The sequence below is a fragment of the Spodoptera frugiperda genome, chromosome 12 (assembly GCF_023101765.2).
Source record: "Spodoptera frugiperda isolate SF20-4 chromosome 12, AGI-APGP_CSIRO_Sfru_2.0, whole genome shotgun sequence".
In the NCBI taxonomy this organism is placed as follows: domain Eukaryota; kingdom Metazoa; phylum Arthropoda; class Insecta; order Lepidoptera; family Noctuidae; genus Spodoptera; species Spodoptera frugiperda.
Genome location: NC_064223.1, coordinates 662,384 through 685,567, shown reverse-complemented (window position 1 = coordinate 685,567; position 23,184 = coordinate 662,384). Strand labels below are relative to the sequence as shown.

General features: G+C 36.4%; 1 protein-coding gene across 4 annotated transcripts in view; it reads right to left on the bottom strand.

Moving 5' to 3' along the window:
- LOC118262320 (neurogenic locus Notch protein) overlaps positions 1–23,184 on the bottom strand; it is a 139,486-nt gene that overhangs the window by 22,064 nt on the left and 94,238 nt on the right. For all 4 annotated transcript variants that reach the window (XM_050697804.1, XM_050697806.1, XM_050697807.1 and 1 more), the window contains exons 5-8: positions 16,742–16,904; positions 6,584–6,777; positions 6,136–6,291; positions 5,623–5,805 (exon numbers count right to left, since the gene is read on the bottom strand). In XM_050697804.1, coding sequence (XP_050553761.1) covers positions 5,623–5,805; positions 6,136–6,291; positions 6,584–6,777; positions 16,742–16,904 — 696 coding nt within the window. The remainder of the gene's footprint in view (positions 1–5,622; positions 5,806–6,135; positions 6,292–6,583; positions 6,778–16,741; positions 16,905–23,184) is intronic.

The following is a 23,184-nucleotide window of genomic DNA, read 5'->3' as shown; positions in this document are numbered from 1 at the left end:
TCCACCCTTCACTGATCAACAAGCCTCAAATACAGCAAGCACCACCACAGAACACTAGCACTACTATCAATACTCCGTACAGTTTACGCCGTGCTACCACCGTCACGATTTCGGATCACCAGTTACAATAAGAATGCTTTGCGCATGCTAATGGTCACTATTCGCATACATGAATAGCTAATACAAGTTTTAAATACATATGCCCAACTGGATCTAAATGCTTTAAATATTATGTACTTATTACTATGGATTTGTTTGGGTTAAACCTGGTAATGTGGGAATTTTGAGGATTTTTAGATACGTGTCAAACATGAGACCTTGAGTAGATTTTTTTGCCGGTAATCGAGCAGACATATCACCTGATGGTAAGCAATCGCCGCCGCCCATGGACACTTGAAACACCAGAGGCGTTATAAGTGCGTTGCCGGCTTTTAGGGAGTTAGGAATTTAAGGTAAAAGTTAGGGTTGTTGTTCGAGAATCGGGGATTGGGAAGATTGGAAAGGGGGAATTGGGCCTCCGGTAACCTCACTCACACAACGCAACACAACGCAAGCGTTGTTTCACGTCGGTTTTCTGTGAGGCCGTGGTATCATCAAAAATAAATAGCCTAAGATCCTCTAAACTGTATTTAGTTTCAGTTTTTCTTTTAAACAAGTAATAGCCAATGTGTATAGGCATCTGCTACAGCTGTGTCTAAAGACAGAAGCTTTTGTTATGTTCGTAATTACAAGCCTGTCCTTAAAACCGGATAATTAGTCCTATTTGGAGACGCAAATAGGTGAGGACCGTTTTGGATATGACCATTAACTTTTGTATTAAAGAAACGACCGTATGGAATCGGTTCTAGATAGAAATTATTGTACCAGGGCAGCAGAAAGTCGTCATTTTAAACTTCTTATCACACTAAATTTTGTTTGTTTGAATGTTTGTCCGCCAATCACGGTGAAACTACTGAACGGATTTAGGTTAAATTTGGTATACACACAGATTATGAGCTAATTTGGGTGATACTTTATACCAGCGAAACCGCTGGCAGAAGCTAGTTTTTAATACAGTCTGTTCCTCAAACTCCCACCCGTTTATTAACTTAAGACAGAAAAAGGATGTGTGGAATTCCTTAGCTCCTTAGTTTCTTACGTCATCGATGACGAAGACCGTATGATTGTCCAGTCACCAGTCAGTCGGCAGTAAAAATGCTATATTTACCTACTTAACAGTCTCAAGCAGTATTCAAGAGTGCTTATACTTGAAAAGTAAAAAGTAAAGTAGCCTCTTGAGAATATGATTGATGGTTGAAAGCTAGACGACAAAAAAAAAGTGATAGATGGTGCGCATTTTTTGTCTAGGTTAACTGTTTACTTCCATAAATGGTTCTTTAAAAAGAAAATATATTGTTGTAGCTTCTATGGTTATTTACGCGGTTTTTGTCTTTGTAGCCTAATGATGGGTTTTTTGTTCCTAATAGGTGCATTAACGGCAAATTGTTGTGCTAAATCCCATTCTATTTTGCATAGATTTGAAGCCCAGAAACATATCTCAAAACTAAAGACATTGTTACATGACTTCACGTTGTCAGCCGATAATAAAATAATAATAATAGCTACGGAAATACTAGTTTCTTACTTCATGCATAAAATTATCCATAAAAATGAATATTAAAACGTTCTAGACTAAAGAAAAAGTCAAACGGTTACAAAGTACAGTTCAACAACCTACAGAGATGTTTTTATAAAAACTTATATTGTCGTCATACAGTGCAGGCATGCCCTTATTCGTAGTGGCGTGACAAGTTCGAGCTCAGTCGAGCAACGCGGGGTGTAATACGAGCAAAACCAGATGAAGTTGTGGTCTCGATGTAATGACGACTCCATTCCTTTACTATTTTAACGGATTTTATAGGAAGATTTGTCGTGAATGGGAGTCGGAAAGTCAGGAAATTCATTGTCTAAGAGATCCGTGTTCACACCAAAAAAGATAATATAGAAAATTGACAAATTTTTTGACAAATCCTTAGAAAACTTCGCTTTTAACTTTAACCATGTACAAATCTTAAACTTTCCAATTGATTGACTACTTCCTAATTGAAAATTTAATAGATTTTCCTACTCGACTATTACCGTACATGAACCCACTCAACATTAGCACAAACCTCCATAGTCCATTGGAACCAACTGTAAGCAGACTATAATTAACGCCTTTTACAGGAAGTGTGAGGTCATGAGGTCTTTGGAGTCAGTTATCTTATTACGCGGTTACTACACAGTACACTCCCCCCATAACCTCATGGGATAATCAATGGATGTAAAATTATTGAATGAATGTTTTGCTTCAACTTTCATTCATATCTTCTGATATGTTGATGGTGTCTATTTTGTATATAAGACATTGAAAGATATATCTACGAGTGATAAAGAAGAAATTAGACTCTATAATGACATGACGATAGGGATAAGGACTAAAATGCAATGAATTGAGAAGAGATAGAAGAATAAAAATCACTTAAAGTAGAGAGTATAAAAACCACCACAGATGGGGCCCAGTAGAGCTGATGCCTGATATAGAGCTGCGGACTACCCTAGCGGGTTTACCGGGGCTCCAGCTCGAAAAGTAGGATTAGGAACGGGGTGTTTTGTAGTCAGTGAAAGTCCGACACTCCCTCTAGCCTCGCTCCAGGGGGGAGAAGCCATTAGATGATTTTCCTCACTCAAAAGGAGGGTTTATTGACGATGAAGTTTAGAACAAACTAAATAAGACTAGACAGAATTCATTAAAAGCACAAATACAATTGCAAAAGTCGACAGGAAATAGGAAACTTAGAACCTTAATTAATTAGCTTCAAGTGTTAAAATCTTTTAACACGATCTGTGATTGCTAAACGCAATGTCAGAGGGTATCGGCATATCTCATTTTAATGTTGTCTATAGATGTAACTCAAGCCCTAATGCCCTAGAAACCGTGAGAATTATTAATACTTAATAGTTAACTAGGTTTACTGTAGTCGATAAATAGAAGTAATTGAAAACTTAGGGTTAACCCAGGAATCGAACTCAGGACGAGTGAGATAGTTAATTATGTTTTGCATACAATTGACCATGAATTTGTCAAAAGTTTTCAAGAAGGTTTTAACTAAAAATCACGGTTTACCCACACACATTATTTGAGAAAAGATCTACTTTCTTCGAGTCCCAGAGAGACACTTGATCATGAGCAGCGTGCGCAGACGCGGCGACTAGCCTACACTGTCCATTAACGTTCGTCAGTAAACCGTGATTTTTAGTTATTTTAGTATGTCGCACGATAGTTTATTCTAGAACAAAATTTGTTTATCAAAAGCCACTCCCAGTTCAGAGAACAATGTACCCATCGTAAAACTAATTGAAATTAGTATAAACCCAAAACATAAAGATAAGACTATTTATTCAAAGCCAAAAGAACTATAAGACAGTCCATTTAACTCAAAACACGAGTATAGTGGACATAACATCGTTATAATATGTCAGGAACGCAATGGAGCGAGCGAACTCAGTCTTTGGAACGGGTGTACTCCCATGGGTAAACCGACCAGGTAATATAGTACACTTTTATATAATACTGCACTTATATTGTAACGTCTATCCGAAATTGTCAGGGTTATATTGTTTTTATTGTTATAATGCACATGACATTTTGTTTTTTACTTAATGTAGCAAGGATTCTAAGAATTAGAATTTGTTTGTTGTTTTTTTTTTCTTCGTACTGATTAGATTGGATATCTAATTAAGTTCAGTCAGGTGAACTGAAGTGCATGACTTCAACTCAAATATGTACAGGATCTTAAGTGCCATGCTCAGGTCATAAACTTTTTTAAATTCCGACAGCGCGGTGTGACGATTCCGTCCTGACATCAATTTACATGAGGATAACAGAACTAATCGACAAACTAAACAGACATAAATACTAAAGCACCTACAATACCCAATCCAAAAGCGAAAAAGACTCCCACCCTATCACATAATAAAAAAGAAAACAGCGCACGCAAACCGCTAAATCGTCACACAAGACTGGTTTAGCTCCTAGATTTCCCTGAATGAAATTATTTAAGGAGGGACGGCAATAATGCTACGTATTATAGTACTCGTACTGTGCTAAGTACAGCGTAGCAAGATTACGTTAACTGTGACGTTGATAGCAAGGTTTGCGCGCAATCGTTTCCGCGTCAAGACAATGCTCAGGCGCAGACGCTCTCATCGCCATGGGAATCGGGTCTTATGTAGGGTTGCTACGGATTTGGTAATCAGAGCAGGATTTTGTGGAAGTAGGTGGCAAATATGGCTATATTATATTTGATGATGATGCGGTGTCATTGGAAAATGAAATATATTTTTGTTCTTTTATCGTAGCATAACAATGTCCTGTAATTTTCCGTGATAAGAGAAAATTGTTGTGGAAAATATGATCTATACTTTAGCTATTTCCCATATAAAACACATTTCAAACCATATTTCTGAATTACGTCGAAAAAAAGTGAGAGATGTCACAGCCCTAGGCTCGCGGTCTATCGCCCGTCTCTGTCTAATAGGAATTAATGATAATCATCAAGCATACCGCCAACAGGAAGCAAATTGTAAGTTAGCGACTTCAGTCAGGCTTTAGCAGAGTATACAAGTCCCACTTGTATCGAGGTACTATTGGCGAAATGTTTTGGTCACCAGTACCCATAGTACGAATTTCATTTACGTTGAACAAAAACGAAACGAGAGCGCGTCCGGTACCCTGATTGGCCGGTTCGAATGATCCAACCAATCAGAGGCTAGAACTATGTAGCTATAAAAAAGGTCAAGCAACATGTCGTATGTATGTATTAGATATTAGTTATTCCGTGATAAAAATAAATTTTATGATAGCATTAACTAGATCGTATTCAACATATTTCTAATCGGTTTCTACGTATGGTAAGGTGCTGTTTTTACACAAATGTCTCAACAATCCTGCAGTGTATCACAGAGACATTTGCCGATTGTACTAACAGTACCTAAGTAAGTACTATTTATTACAATGTCCAGTAAATGTCCAAGTTTATGCAAATTACTGATATAGTCATTGAGATGCCTGATAAGACTATTTGTGTGTTTGTTTATAAAGATAAATCCGTTGTTTGAATATTAATCTATGAGTCAGGAACTGGTTCTAAAGTAGGCTCAGGCTAGTAAGTAAATTATCGAACTTGGCACTTTCAAATGACTAACGCCAAAACGGATCAGTTTGCTTTGGATTTAATTGCTGGTTTAGTCGCTAATTTTAGCTATCTGCACTGTTTAGAATGGCGAAGCTTACATTACTATAGGCACAAAATAATATCTTTGAAACGTGGAAAAGCATTCCGTTTCTAATAAGTCATACGGTGGTGAGATTTGAAAAATAAAATGTCTTCTGATATTTATGCCAACTTTGTTAAAATAAAACCACGAGTAAGTAAATATCGAAAACCAGGTTCCAAAGTAAGTCTTCTCAGAGGACCCGGTGCCTCCTATAAGTGCAGATGTTGGCCACCGGGGAGGTTTTATTGAGGTAAAAATATTCCCAAAAAGGTTTTCCCTGCAAAAATGTACCCTGTTCAAGGTATTGTTCAACTATCCACTTACCAGGCATGCAGACACATCGGAAGGTCCCAGGATCGTCGAGACAGGAGCCATCGTTCCTACAGGGGTGGCTCTCGCACTCATTGACGTTGGTCTCACAGCGGGGTCCGGTGAACCCAACCGAACAGTTGCAGGCGAAAGACCCTGGGGTGTTCACGCAAATACCGTCGTGTTCACATGGAGATCCTGTGGAAGAAGACGAGAATTTAGTAAATGGTATGTATATTAACTGCTACTGCCGGACAAGGGGTCTCGGGTCCTGAGTCGGGTAAAGTATTGCTGGGCTTTTATCACAAATATAATATGAAGTTCGTTTCTCTTGTTGTGCTTTCAACTTCTATTGACTTAACATGATGATGAATGCAGGAAGAAATAAATTGGTTGGAATGATTTTTCTATGAAGTCTCCAATGAATTTCCTTAAAAACTGATGAAACCACATAATCCTTAAAATGTTTCTCTTCTGGATAAATATCTACACAAACATTTTAATATAAACAAGTTTTACTGATCTTACCTTGTTCACATTCATCAATGTCTTCGGAACAGTCGAGCCCTTTGTAGCCTGATGCGCATGAGCAGGTGTAGGAGCCATTGATAGGGCTGGTGTCGCAGATTGCGTCTGCGTGGCAAGGGTTGGAGGTGCACGCATCGTCCAGGTGACAGAGTAGACCTGGTGGAAAAAGAAAGATTAATTATTAAAACTGAAAAAGTAAGACATGGTTGAAAATTACAGTTGCTAAACAGTAAATGGTCTTATGATCAGTATATCTGTCGGTCGGTAAACTACCCATATTGATAGATTGGTATTTTTCTAAAATCTCAGTAGTGTCAATATTATGGCATAAGACGCAAAGAGCAAACGGGTGCCTGATTGCCGCTCATGGACACCCATAACACCGGAGGAGTTACACATGCGTTACCTCTTAAGAGAGATAATGGTCGTAATAAAAAAGTAGACTTACCAGTCTTTCCAGGCGTACACTTGCAGTAGAAAGCCCCAACCCTGTCGATACAGGTGGCGCCGTTGAAGCAAGCCGCGCCTGCGCAGTCGTCGATGTTGACGGAACATTCTGGACCTGTCCAGCCGTTGACGCAGATGCAGGAGAAGCCACCGACTGAGTTCGTGCAAGTCGCTCCGTTCTGACAGACTAGGGGCCTGGAGAAGAAAAAAAAGTTTATTAATTTGAAATAAATAATATTTTACAATAAGTAGGGTACAGGGTTTACCCTGTACCTTTACAAATGTTGGGATGTTATACTGATAATATTGACGGTTTGTTGGGACAAGCATAATTTAAATTATGGTAGGTATGCACTACGTAATAAGTACAGTACAAATAAATGGGAACCTCATGTAACTGGCGAAAATAAACCTTTCTGGTTATCTTCTCGACATAACAGTCTTAATAACAGTCGTATGTTTCCTATTAATTGGTCTATAAGTATTATATTCCAAAAGCGTCTTTGAATTATTCAACAGTTCGGTTTTATGGTAATGACAATAATTTTGAAAAGTTCATCACTCTAAATGCATGAAATCACCAACTTTGACTACAGTTCGTATTTTATAGCCGTAAATTCAGTAATTTCGAAAAAGTAATTGAACCAACATAACTCGAAACCGAAAATTGGGCGAAACAAAAAACCATTTAACTAAAATGACAGTATTTTTCGCGGGAAATTAACAAAAAGCGGCGGCCATGTTTTTTCATCATCATCCGTTCTAATTTTAAAACAATTTAAATAAAGCTTATTAAGGAGGTTTGAATTTTTGTGTAAAACCTCCTTCGTAATTTCGCAGCGGAATTTGGTGCAGATTTAAAATTCGGCCTTTTGGTAGGCGTTTAACACGTCTTCTTGTATTTAATGTGACTTTGTAGATTTAATGGGCATTTTATAATGTTTATAGTTCGCAGGTGTGTTAAATACTGGTAATTGAACTTAATGAAAGCAATTCAATATTGGATTTGAGCATCACTATTGTAATGCCAAACTTTTTTAAGTGTGACAAAGTAGAAGATCAACTTTGAAAAGCCTTTCTCGCAAGAAAGAAATCGTCCTTTCTTTCCCAGTACAAATAAAACAAATATTAATTCTAGTACATAAATGCAAGTCTTATTCCCAAACAGCAATGCAACGCAAAGTTTCTGCCAACCATTCTCTTTCCTAATCAGTTAGGCCGTTCAACTGCATTTAGTACCTAAAATATCTACGAAAAATCATAGTAATTACATTTAAATATTTCCACAATAAAGGTTAAAGGCACAATGTAAATCACTAAAGTCCGTATTACGAAAGATTTATACGGCCGCTCGGGCACAATCGGGTACGATCGGGTACGATCGAGAACGGGCGCGGCACGAGCGCCTGCGCATATCAGATCAAATTGCAAACAATATTGCCAAACCTTTAGTTAATATATAGTTAAGGGGTCGTATGTTAGCTTTGTCAGATTTGATAAGTGGGCATAACTTAGCGGTGAAAAAAAACATTTATTGTCTGTAAGTTTAAGTGGCCCAGTAAGAAATATACGGAGCTGCGGACTACCTAGCGGGCTCCGGTTCGAAAAGCAGGATAAGGAATAGGCTGGTTTTTAATCAGTAAGAGTCTGTCACTCGCTCTCGCCTCGCCTAAGGTGGGAAAAGACATTGGATGGTTTTCTTTCGCTTATCACTTTAATTATCATCAACATCAGTATTTATATTGCTTAAATCTTCATTATTCTCTTCAACAGCCCGTTTTAGTCCATTACTGGACATAGGCCTTTCCCATACCACGCCATTTAAATCTTACTGGACTGCAATTCCATATTTCGTTGGCTAAACCACCATAAATCTTGTCGCAGTGTCAATAAATTCATAATTTTTAACTGCATCTGACACCGCTATGAAATGTGTCATAAAATCTGCATATCTGGCGGCGGTAACTTATGATATTTGGGAAATAATTTATTGATTACTATGCCTTAATTAATTCATTTTGTTTTGGTATCCGTCATCTATGTGTTATAATGTGCTAAAATATTGTTTTTAGTCAGAATAATAGAATGGAGTTTCTTGCTTGTTCTTCTCCATTCGATTTTATATTTTGAAACGACACCTGGTTTCGCTAACGGACAGACTATTATTTATGTCTTTACGTAAAATCTGATTTCCTTGACCCTTTTTTTACAGTGTAAATTTGTCTCAAACTTTTAGACCACTGAAAAACTAATAAACATTGTTCTAGATTCCTATTGGTTATGGGATTTGGATCAAAGTTACCACAGTGGGTCAAAATAACCCAAATTAATCTGGTATTAAAAAGTACCAGTATATAGTTTAATTTAAACAAATACTCTTCTTGCCTTTGACTTTAAATAGTTTGGTACTCCATTCAAGTTAACCTTTATCATTGCCTAAAAATTAAAACGTAACTATTTATAAATATCATAATCACACTAGCCAATGCCAAAGTAACACATAAAACCCTCACCAATCTACAAATAGAACCTAGAAACCAGTAGCAAAAACCTTTTACCAGGTACCCTATAGCAATATAACTATCATCACTTATCTATTAGACCACTATGGGGTCCATTCATCATGGGCCCTGCACGGAAGTGAACCGAGATGATTGCAGGGGTCATCATCATTAATCACTGCGCTTTACGGGACCGACTGGGTGCGCAAACGCAGGATCTAAGATCGAATCTTGAGATGTGGACTGCCTTTGATTCAGTTCGGCTGATATTCTTTTTAAATCTTGAGCATTATGTTGTTTGAGCTAGTAATGGGTGTTTGGTTTTTTTCTTTATCTCGCGTTTTCTGGTTTTGTGATCTGATTTCATAACTATGTTTATTTTATTAATTAAGTTGTTGAACTGGTAGTTGCAAGTGCATTGAAATTAAAAAATTTCGAAACTTTTTTTTCTGATCCTGCTTCGGTTGTGTTTTACAAAAATTGGGCCATAATTATGTTGTTGATTTCAAAAGGTGAGCAGTGAATGCAATCGGTGATGAAAAGTGTTCTTTAAACGACTCAAATACTTAAATCATACGACTAACAGTTATTGAGAAATGCGCATAATCTATCAGCAGCCGTTAATTTGATTAAAATAATTGAAAGTTCCGACTAAGCAATAAAGTCTCGTTCAATTATTTATTTGACAACAAAGATAAATGCTACGGCCACCTCCTATACTTGATCGTTATAACTCCCTTCACTATCATCGTTATTCCTCCCCCCTCCCCCTAAAGGTCCAAAGTGCCCGGTAGCGCCATCATGCGCAAGCGCAGCCTTGTTTAACGACCGCCCGACACTGCGCGTTGATCGCAAATTGTAGATGCAATTTCCTCATAAAAGTATCGTGTTTATAAAGTTCGGTTGTATAGTTTTTTTTTTTTTATGGTAATGATTGCTGAGTGAACTTGAGTAAGGATATTGGGTATGTGAAAAAGTCTGATGACTTTCGACAACTGGTTTGTGTATGGTGTTGCGGTAGTTTCGGTGAAAGGTGATTAAATTTTTGATTGTTCCGGGAGTGGTGTTTGTGATCATTTTAATACGAGTTCAGTGGCTGACTGTACAGAAATTATTTAACTTATTTTCACCAGCTGTACATCCCTATTTTAATCACTATCTATCGTCAACTTTCTCAATAGTACTATTTAAAAATGTCAAAAAACATCTGAAACGTTTTTCAATACTTTGGTTTAATAACCGTAAACCCTATAAATTCATCCAAACAAAAAAAATATTTTCTCTAAACAAAGCATAACTAACTTTCCACACACATTAATAGTCCATATCTACCAAGATCTGCAAGCGAGTGTACAGCTATGAACAGATTGCTCCTCAGCATATAAAGTAATCGATTAGCAAATGATTAATAGCCAACAGATGATGTTCAAATTGAATATCCTATCGGCAATCAGGTAGCGAGTCAGTTACAAATTATGGCTACCAAGCTAGCATACTTTAAGCATAGTAGCAACTAATTTCTAAGGATGTTACCGATGTAATTAAAGTTTTATAGCTTTTTGGCCCGAGGCTTTGCGGACTTTACTGATGAGGAAGGATGGTGTCTTATTTTTTTATGGGATAGACTTGGCTAACAAGCTTACGGATTAGCTGATGGTAAGCAATCAGCGCCGTCCTTAGGCACTCGTAATATTACAGCTGTTACAAGATACAAGTGCATTGACGGTGAAGAGCAGGGGGATGATTAACCTAAGTGTAAGTCTGGATGTGTGAGTTGAGCTGCGGACTATCTAGCGGGGTACCGGAGCTCCGGCTCGAAAAGGAGGTGAGGAAACTAGGTGATTTTTAGTCAGTAAGAGTCTAACGCAGCCAATGACTTTTTGGCTCACCCAAGGCAAGAGAATGCATTGGATGATATTCCCTTCAAAAAAGGGTGTGTCAGCTATTGGTTAAATGATCATCAACTTTCATGAACTTTAAAAAGAGTGTTAACTACCTCATCTATATCTCAAAAGAGCAACACAGAAATTTACCCTACCCACAAACATACAGGACCAATACCCAGATCAATTGACTCCAACGACCCTAGCAAGCAGAGAGGCAGCTGTCACATTCCCTATCTACCCATAAACTAACCATTACTAGAACAGTTATAATAATGTGCATTTACACGACAATTTCCTAGCTAGCCAATTTCCCTGGAATCGGGGTAAAAAATTAAGCTGTGCGCCTAACAAGATGGCTGACATTTGCCGACACGTTGTAAATCTGAAACGGTAATTTGCTCAGGATTCCTTCGGCTCTCCGACTGTTAAGTTAGGTGAGGTTAGTTTTTTAGAAGAGTCCCTTTGACTTTAAAAAGTGTTGGTTAATAGTCCCATATTTTATTTGTTTTATGGCCTCGACAGTCAAATGTTTTTATTGAAGTGTAAAATTGATTGAAAGAGGTCCTTTTATTGTTATTTTGATAGCAATTAAAATGAAATGGTTGATGGGAGATGATAAAAGAGCAATGTAATTTTTGGGAATGTCAAAACATAAGGATCTATATGGATTTGACTGTAAGGCTAAATATAGTATTTTGTTTCAAAGAAACCTAGATCCAAAACATTAATTTCTAGCCACAATAATTCCTACATATACTATGTCACCAACTACAAACATAATCGTTAGTTACAATTAAACTTTCCCCATTTCATTAATTAAAAGTCACATTTACGAATAATTGAACAACTTCGGGACGCGTCATGAATAAACATTTAATTTTTTTAAAGAATTCTGGTGGACTTGGACGTTTAGAACCAAATAGGGGAAGAAAGCATTTAACAAACACTCTGAAGATCCCACGCTTGTGGATTGCATAAATTAATTATTTAAGTGTTAAAAGGAACTTAAATGGTATCCATATCAGCTGAAGAGGTGATGGTACAAGTTGTTAAAAGATAACAAAATAGATCAATCGCAGCTAATAACTACCTTGTACTTACTGAAGCACATGTTATTACTTGACCACATGTTATCATCACACCTCATTTCATTCATACAGCTTTAAACGAAAATACTAGACCAGAAGGAATAGACCCGTTATGATCTGGCTAAGGAATTAGATACATGTCGAATTTTATCTAAAATATTAGGTAGTAGGGTTTTAAAACAGATGAACAAATTATGAAACTATATATATGTCGGTAAAGTACTAAACTAAATTATACCTTGTCTACGTTGATTCCGGAGAGATTTTAGCTTGAGGTCTACCAACCAAGTTAAGAAATTATGACCTATAACAAGCGATTTGTCAAAACTTCCATATAAAATAAGACAAATACAAGATGCAAGTTTAATAATAAATTTCTAACCCGTAATACGATCGCAGCGCCACCTGCCCCGTTGGCTACGCTTCCGGCGCAACAGAAACATCGTAAGTCATGACTGACGCTAGATTATACCTGTTTGTACCTCAGGGAACGCAGCGTGATGATTGATGGGCCGGAATAATTCATAGACTGTGTATTGGCTATTGTTTTAGTGCTAGAAATGTTGTTTGGATAATTTCGTATCACTGAAACACACAGAGAAATGCTATTGTGTGTTTTAGAGAGACGTCATATTACTTAGGAATGTGGACAATTCCAGACTTTTTTAAGAATTTCAACACATATACACGCAATAACACTTTATTTACATAAGCCAGGAAATGAATTCACTACGACCACACAAACGAGGCGGATCAAATGTAAATAGATATTCAATTTACGAAATAAAAAAAGAACGAACCAAATTTTATAACCTCTAAAACGACACCTAAAGCGCGATGCGATCTAGCATAAAACCCTGTTATAAAAACTGTATCAACTTCCACCTCAGAGGGCTTCAAACCAAACGAAAATAAAAGAATGGAGCCACCAAGACGTAACTTGATATTGGGCACGCATTTATCTGACGCGTTTCATGAGCCAACGACTCGGATACTGTGACACTATCCCATGAAACAAACCCACAACTAAAAACAAAGCTAAACACGAAAGCAATAAAGCTCAAAATTAGAAAATTTAACCAAACACAGCAGTACATGCTATAAGTAAAACAAAACATAAGCAACAACACTACGCTAAAGTGTATCCATACAAAGTTATCGGTGCAGTCGAGTAAGGAATTTGTGATCGAAATTGAACTTTATTGGGTTACGATAAGGGATCACGTGAAGTGGATCAGGGTGCAAATGTAGATCGTTTGGTTTCGTAAGAGGCCTATGCAGCGGGAGGTCTTACAAATCCATAGATGGTCGAAATATTAATCGTTCGTATAGAGATGATTAATTCAGAGGAATTGGGTAATAATATTCATTTTTATAATCGTATTATTTTTACGACGTAAACAATATATCTGAGGACCCAAAAAAAGAGAGGGTTTTGGAGTATTTGGGTTTGTTTTTCCAAAGATTTTTACTTTATTTAATTGATCACCATTGGGAGTCACTCTTGGTGGTCGGATTTAGAACTTATAGCAAAGATAAAGAAATTTAATGAGCGTACAAGATTTTATACGTTTATATTGAAGATGGTAAGAAGATATGAATAAAAACTAATGATAATAATTACGTTATAAATGTTCTTGTATCATATATTGTAATATTGATGATGCACTTTGAGGATTGTCTTCTATTGTGCATTAAAGGTATGAACAATCGGCGCCATCTTTCATCTCGAACACATCAATCAATCTCCATCTACGAGCTATTGAAGAGAAATATTGGATTGTTCCATTTATAGCATATTTCGGACATGGTAGGTAACATAGAATAATAAACACGAGTAATGATCAATCTCGTCTCAAATATTCATGGCTAGCTTTTGTTTTCGATTTCTAAACCATAAAAAAGTTCTGTTATCCCAATGGGAATTTCTAGGTGCTTGATTTTAGGACTCCTGTCACACCTACCTAACACCTACCCTAACCAATTTTTACCTCTCAGTAGTTTTCATTGTATACATATTGTTTGATATATATAATATGTCTGTCCAATAGCAGAAGATTATTTAGTCTATTGATATGGATAGTGAACAGTGAATGTTCCGAATTCCTACAATTCGATTCACGCGACATTTAACCAAACTGGGAATAAAATGAATGCAGTTAAATTAATTCTCGTGCGAAAGAACGTAGGAAGTACCGTAAGCCCTTAATCCGAAACTAAAGATGAAATATCGGTTTTCATCTCGAAGACGATTTAAGAGCATTTTAGGTAAAAAATCTTAGCTCCTGTAATTATGGGTGAAAACACTTATATAAAAAAGGACTCATTTCTTTCTACAAATAGTATGAAGATATAATTATCTTAACATGCTCATGAAGTTAGTTTCTCAGGACAAAAACATTCAGTTTCCACCCCTGATCATATGAAGCCTTGAATTCCGGATAGAGAGAAGCCACACGATCTGTGCTAAAATCTTGCCGGACGTGAATTTGATACATATAAAAACTATACGAAAGACAAAAACAGAAGCCAGATAAACGTTCAACTCATGGATGTTTAAACAAAGTACACATCTCCCGCAATCCAAGTCATAAATCACATTATTTAAATTATTTCCAAGTATTTACTTAATAAAGAAGTGCTTGAACGGTCATTAATACATCTAATCATCACTTCAGAAGGCAATTATAGGAAAAAATGAAGTCATTTGCGTTTACAAACGCTAAAGTATTATGAACGCGAGTCTATACCGTGCGAACGTAGGAACATAAAGTTTTTTCTAGCCAATCATTAGGTAACAATTAATGAAGGAACGGCGCATCGCACATGGCGACTTAGGACATTGATCCTACACGACGATGTGAGAATTTAGCGGACGTATAATTTAGACGCCACTTTAATTTGACAGATAATGTACAAGTCGTCAATAACGATAATGAATTCAACGCCATTAGCGTCAAGGTCGAAAACGATCTAGCGCCTCCTAAAAATGTAGAAAGAGACTTTACTCGAACATTTCCCAAGTAAATTAGTATGCGGATTGTGGAATCACTTAGAAAAATCAAAAGTACAAACATGATAAAGTAAACAGGAAGAATGAAGCGTGTTCCGCTATTCTGTCGTCGCTTGAGACGCGGGGCCGTTGACTTCTTGACGAGTTATTTTGTAATTAACGCCCAATACATCGACACACGGCCGCGATGATATTGTATCATACAAAAAACATCTCAATACAGATGTAGATATCATTAGCCCGTTTATAATAACATTTGGCAGTAATTCGTTTCATTAACTTGTCGGTTTTTTAACGAGTTACGCAAAAAAATGTAATATGGACATAGTCGCATGCTGAGCGTCATCCAACATGGCGTCTCATATTGAATTACGGAGATCAGGACGCGGCTTTGTTTTTAAAATAATCGTCTTCCCTAAATTCAGCCTTGTGTGTATGTAATAAGGAGTAATCTTTGGCCAAATTTGCTTTTTCGGCGGTGCAATCATCCGATCCGTTCCAGACTTCATTTTGCCGGGACGCTGGCTTAATTGGGCCGCGCCGATTGCTTGACAAGCGAATAATATCCCGCAACACATATTTTCCAATCCGAGCATACCGCGCCCCTTTCATCTGGGTAATAAAGTCGATAATCCTATGACAGCTGGTATGGCCGCGGTAATATTTCATTGTCAATTATGGCCGTGCTTCGAGGTCCAAGGATACATGCGGCAACAAATTGGCGAGATGTAACTGTATGTGTAGAAATTGTTTAAGTATGGAAGCCTGATTGTCAATAAAAATGATGCTGAGTCATACTCCAGGAGGCCGCGGGACTGTTATTCCTCGCCTTCAATTTCACCAGTAACTAATAGTATTGGCTCCGCATTAGCACAGTAACAACAATTTTATAAAAGTGCAATTAATTTTATATAATTGACAGTATTTTCTGAGGAGCTTCATCAAAGTAGCGGTTCTCGCTTTGTTGATTCGTGCAAAGATCTTAACAGTTTCATCGTCGGATATCTTCATTTATCTATATCAACGATAAGATCAGTTCTTCGATTTGTTAATTTAATTACTCGACTAGTTTTCGCGTTCTCAGAACTCGTACGCAAAATGATCAATAAAAAGTTAATATTAATGTTACTCACTTCTATAGTGTTAAATGTCGTAGCCAAGTACACAAGCTATGTTACAGGTTTTTAATGATGCCTTAAACAATGCAACCCACCGACAAATAGAGTTATTAACGTGAAAGGTTCTTGCGATGTAATAAAAGCTATTATTTCATCTTGTATTCTCTATCATTCATCAAGACCCTATTCTCTTGTCACTCAGCTTGATGTCAATACTGTCGGTAAAATCGACTGTCCCTTAGACTTGAATGGCCAAAGAATCGTTCAACTATCGACGCTAGAATATACTTTACAATTGTCTTGTTAGCTTTCAATAAACAATAGAATAGCATTTCTAAAGTTCAGCGCAAAGTTAAAGGTATCGTGTTTCGCTTGTTGTTGCTTGATAAACAGAAAGGTTTATATACAGTGCTAAGTAACTTTATATGTAGATTTTAGAGCACAGTTTCTAATTACAGTAATATTAAAGTCGCTCATACAAATCATTATGGCGATACAGATCAGAAAGTACCAGGACATCATAAGACTGAGGTAGGTGAGGTCAAAGGCTTACCTGAGAGCGCACTCGTCGACATCTATCTCGCAGAGGGTCCCGGTGAAAGTGGGCGGGCACTCGCAAGTGTAGGAGTTGAGCCCGTCGACGCAGGTCGCGCCATTCTGGCACAAGTGGCCAGGACAGTCGTCGATGTCGATCTCGCAGTTCTGCCCGCGATAACCTGAGGAAAGATGAAAGATTTAGATAACGACGAATGATAAATCGCTTGGAGCGGCTATTACATTTATTATTTTACATTCTAAACTATAGGACGGAGGTTGAAAGGTATTTTATGTTGCCTGTGAAGATGTGAATGTTGAATGGATTGAGCTCGTTGTTTTGACTTCTGAATCAGAAGTAGCATTCGATGTAGATACACCTTATACCGCTACTTATGAAGAAGTTACATACACTTGCAACAGAAATTATATTATGAATCATACCAAAATTGAACCAAGAATGCATTCCTAATACAATCAGATCTATAGAAAATTGTTAAACAGTTCTTTTTAACTGAAGTGATACAATACGATTCGAATCTGACAATTCTTAGACCATGAGTCATAACTTCATAAGCATGAGAGTTCCGAAATCTAAAAGTTCCCAAATTAATTAGTCATCTATACTCTTAAAATTTTGATAGACTACTTATAGCAAGTAACACATGTGTTTTCTATTTTAGACTCTGAAGTGTTTAGCGGCTTTGAGATGAAAAACACGTGTCATGTATTATAGATTAAAGGGGTGTTGTTATATAGATGAAGTCATTGGACCCCGCCTTGTGTTTTGAAAGGGTTATACCAGTAGGTGAAGAAAGGTAACAAAAAGTTTCTAATATTTATAATTTCTTTGGGGAATTTAATAGGTATTTATTTATTGCCGTCAAGTCTGAAATGTCTTCATATGGAAAAGAGTTTTTATTGTCAAAAGACCTATCCACAGAACTTTTGGCTTTGAACCTACAAAAGTTGTACACTGGAATTGAAACCAAAGTATTTATGACTATTCGGATGCCAAAAATCATGATAAAAACTAGACCACTGTATTCCTTTGTTCAAAACCACTAAAGACTAAACCAATGAGCCAAACAAAAAAAAATCACAGCATTAAAAATCTTTTAACTAACACTGTTCTTAATGAGACTAAATTTAAAGTCTCAGGTGAAAAAATAGACAATTTAAGCTCAGCAGAAACCAGTGGACCATAAAACTAAGTTTTTAGAGCTAGCTTTAGTCATGGGACTATTTTTTGTTAAAATTATCTTAAAACAACATGCTAAACACTAGGAAAAAGAAAAAGAAGGAAAGATAATTAGCTTTAAAGAAATAGAGGAATAAATAGCTGTTTAAAGACCAATGAGTCATTACAGGATTTCAATTAAAATCTTGAGAACAGTCTTAATTTTGAGGTGGACAACTGAGACCGAATTGATGCCTAGCGTATAGTCATCGATGCGTGTCGTATTATTTCTTTATTTATAACACTTGATATGTATATAAGGTGGGCTTAATGCCGCATACATATTTTTTCTAGCAGCCAAACCTTTAGGTGATGCAGAAACATACTAATAACAGATACAGTACTCAATACTATTAATTACTTCTTTATTTGTTTATTTCGCATGTTATGTTATGAACTTACGACTCATGGAAGTAAAAACACGTATTTTATGGTCCTAAACTATACCAGACATGTTTTGGGGAAGACTGTAGGGGGTGCCTTATGTCATAAGAACATACAAGGGGATTAATTTCAGACACTGTATTCATACAAACTGGGATAATCTGAAACTCTACTGTTACTTTCCAAACCAGAAATCGGATTGGACACTCAATGAGCAGCCAGTCACAATAATGACAGTCAATTAAATAAATTAAGCCAATTTCATCTTGACCCATCCTACAGTTAATCTAGAAGTGTGGAAATCACACCACACTCCATACGCTTCGATTAGCAAGTAAAGAATAACATTATGTTCATTAACCGACCCGTTCCCACGGCTAACACATGTGCAACTGTTTACCGTAGCTGCGCAGGCGCCGACGCCGCGTTCAAATCTTTCGACGCCATTTTTTGCTTCGAAAACGACGCGCGGAAAGTCGACGGTAAATATTTTGGTAACGATTTTACCGAATACGGATTTTACAATGTTTGTTTTGTGCTGGAAATAGATTCTACTGTCTTTTGTGACGTCATTTGGTTACTTGTTTTTTCGCCTAAAATTGGAGGGATGTTGATATGTTTTGACATAGGTACCTTGAACGAATAGTACCTACTGGTCAATATTTATAGTTCAATTAAACTATAAACAGAACTATCTCGAGCCACAATCGGATCGTAGATATCACCACATCACTAGCTAGAGGGCACCCTACACTAAATTAAGATTTAAAACGCATAAAAATCTTTTATTCTATTATTTTACTACTCATAAACTCTAAACATTAAACTATGTAATTGTGAGTGCCATTAAAAATTAAGCAACTAAAGCGGAAAGCACCATAGAATCGCTTGAAAACGACTCGATTCCCATTCGAAGGAATAAGGCACACCATAAAACATTGCCCATAAAAACAGACTTAAAAGTATTCTAAAACTTCAACTTAATTAAGCAATTTAGTCCTAATTAGCACTAAATAAGATTGAAAATGCCATGGCCTAATCATAAAACGAAGGTCACGAATAAAACTGTCTCCGAAGATGCGTAAGCGCAGATCTTTATCTTCACGCCGTCAATTTAATGTGTAGGAGACAAAATTGTTAATTTTTTTATTGTATATAAAACGAAACTAAACATTTCCTTTATAATTAATTTTGAAATGATGCAGGGGAATTAAATTTTTCCATTAAAAAAATTAACATACGTAATATGTTACGTCTCCTTCTGAGTTTGGAATTAAATGCTTAATTAATATGTTGTAGCTACAGAGTCCAATTGGTTCCATAATTTTGTTGTAATAAATAATACCTAATATGATCTAGTCTGGATAAAAGTGGTAGCACACAACTAGTAGAGCTTTTCTCAATTAAATCGCGTGAGTGAGCCGTTATGTTCAATTAATTTCGTGGCATCTATTCATCCGGAGCTGCGGACTACCTAGCGGGATTACCGGGGCTCCGGCTCAAAAAGCAGGAGTAGGAACGGGGTGGTTTTTAGCCAGTAATAATCTGACACTCTCCTCGCCTTGCAGACGGGAGAAGTCATGAGATGATATTCCATCCTAAAAAAAGCATGTAATCTTCTTCAACATATATGAAGGTTTGCTAAAATATTCCTTTGCGGAAAAATATCAAATACAATACCAACACTCATTTCCTTTATTTCCCAACATCTATTGACCACATAATCAAACAAACGTTTCGAATTCAAAATTCAATCCCTCCGCCATATTTGAATTTGGACGCCATGATTGGTACACAACTTCACATTAAGCTATGCAAAACCAATATAAACTGACCGTCAAACGTAAAGAAAGGTTACACAAAGCGAGACCAAGATAAATTGGTCACTAATATTGGTCCCAAATATTGGTGTTTCTTGTTTAGTGGACTGGGGAATATAATTAACGGTTAGATTAACATAATATGGTACTGTGAGAGATCCTCTCCCAGCATTCCCATAGTGAGGACAGCACGGAAGCTGTTATTACAAACGAACACATGTCAAGCCTATTTGGACATGTGTTAATGATTCATATATTATTTAATAGGAAAATTAATAATGACGGTTTTTGTGAAGGAAATGAGACGGGTTAATGGATAGTTTTGTGTCGTATGATTGATGTTTTTAATTTTGGTTGGAGAACCGTTGGGACATAATAATATTATTACTTAGTTATACTAGTGGTTATAGAAAAGTTTGAATTTTGCAAAAATCTATGATTGCTTAACACATTAAACGCCATGGGCCAGTAAAAGTAACATCACTAGCGGAGGACTTGCCCATAACAGATTTTTGTTGGCAGTCAAAGTCGGCTTACTCACGTAACTGTTTGACGAGGAACTCGACTAGTTTCAAGCCATGCTAGAAGCTGATATTCATGATAAGTTGTTATTATTTAACAATTAATTTAGTATATCTCATGAAAGTTTTAATAAGGAATTATTTTATTACAATCTAATGTCTAGATATTAATTAATAAATAACAAGTTACAAGTAAACGAATAGAATTTAAGCCCCGTGTAAACGAATTGAATTTTGTAATATTTAAAAAAGCTAAGTAACTCTTCAGAGATATGTATCCGTCTTTAAGATGACGTGTGAGATTTTCAATCGATAAGTTCATTAAAAGAGATCGCAATCAAGATAATTATCTGGCTTTGAGTATCAAGATCAAAGATGCGAAACAAAACAAGTATTTGCAATAAAATCATTGAAATTAAGATTATTGCAATATAGCCATTTATTTTTAAGACTATTTCTGCCCTAGCTTTTTGAATCTTTGTGTTTTATTACAAAAACTTTTCAGCCTAATAATAAAAATACGAAATCTATCAAAAACAATAATAGAATACATTTCAATTACAAATTCATTTGCAATAATGAAGATAAGAATAATAGGTGTGTAATCAAAGGAGTCGCCGAAGCGTGCAGATTAGTAAGAGAAGTACTCAGATGAATGGGAATGCGGTAAAAACCTGACAGTCTAGCTAAACCTAGGTAATTAGGTATACATTACTTGAGATTACTGTTTATAACAAAATTCTCAGTAATAGAATTAATGTTAATCCATGGATTGGAGACAAAGGGACACGCGATCGACATAATAACATTTTTGCTAAAAGATGAAGATGATAGAATGATAGCAATCGGTCGTGGATAGATTGTGTGAGAAGTGATAATATAAAAGAAAAAGGAGTGTATAATAATTATGATGGAACTTGGAGAGTAGAAACAAACATTTTGGTGGAGACAGACCCAAGAAAAATAGCAGTAGGGAGTCTGGTAGTCAAAGACGTAATTACTGAGGAAAAGCTCTTACAACTTAATTATCTGTCAAACAAAATACTACTTAAAGTTAAAGGTCTGAAGGTCTAAATTAGTAATAACAACTTGAAATCCAGATGACGTGAGTACTCGCACTTGGCTAGTTAAATTTTCGTAAATTATGTCATCACGTTTACCTTCTTCCCATAGCACAGGTCCAAATAAATCACCATCTTCATTACCCATTCCATTTACAACTTTAGCACGCCATAATTGAATCGAATTTACATTAAACACGGCCAGTGTGACTTTTATAAATTCTTCATTAAGTACTACCAAAATCAAAATTGTATCTAGTAAAATTTCCAGTATTTTTTCACATGATCAAGCGTTCCGTTGTTTATGTTCTGGCAATAAATGAGTGTTTGGGTGTTAATTGTGGGACTTAGTTCCCACACTTGGGTTTGGGTGTGACGTCATTGAGCTAATTGAAGTGGTGTATCGATGTGTCCTGCCTCAGTGTTATGTGGGAGAAAGTGGTCTCCATTGAATTCTATCGAGTCATTGGTCAATTATTCCGTTGCGGTTCAAGTGTGTGGTCTAATTTATCGTCCATATTGTTCGCTATTGGTTTAGAGATGTTTATTTGGAGTTTAAATTCTTTTCACTTGTATTTTACACTTTGTTTAATATTATTAATGTGTGTTTTATAAGTGTAGATAGTTTGTTTGACAAGAGTATTACTGGGCTTTTTTCGGTTTGTCGAAAAATTTCTCTGTAGTAGCACGGAGTCTAGAATTGTACCCGATATATGACATTAATAGGCTCACCCCCTATTACATGGGACTTATAACACAAATCATGAAAAGTGAGTGAACATTGTATAGCATTACGTGCTGTAACGTGCACCTCTGCCTACCCCTTCGGGGATACAAGGCGTGACATTGCAGATAGTTTGTTTTTTGCTATATTCTCCCTCTCTATGATATCAATGAGAATAATTTCGATAGCTAAACAATAAAATACAGCGTGTATAATAAACGCATTTAATTATGTACCTACACCTACAATCTACATCACGTGAACAATAAAATTACAAAAAGCTTCATTTAATTCCCACTGCTTGTCACTATAACCATCATTTCCTAGTTACGCAATTTTTTCTCATCAACACGAATATGGAGCATCAAAATATGGTGCAGATACCAGCACATCAAGTTACCCTGAACTGTCAAAAATCTTTAAAAGATTTTCAACGCTATCACAATAATATAAAGTTGAAAATGCCTTTTGTTTCTTTTGTGTATCTTCATGTGCTACTGTCTGTATGGTTCTCAGTAAAAAGTTTTGCAAGTGCTCACCACCATTTTGCAACGGCGTAATGAAAGCTAATGAACCCTAGATGCGCCGGCGCAGCTACAAAAATTGTGACGTAACTGTTGTGTCATTGCGGTTAGTTTTTAGCGAAATTACACGGTTTATTAAAATAATGGAGTGTAGTGTTATTGAAGTGGGTATGTTTAATTTCCTTAGT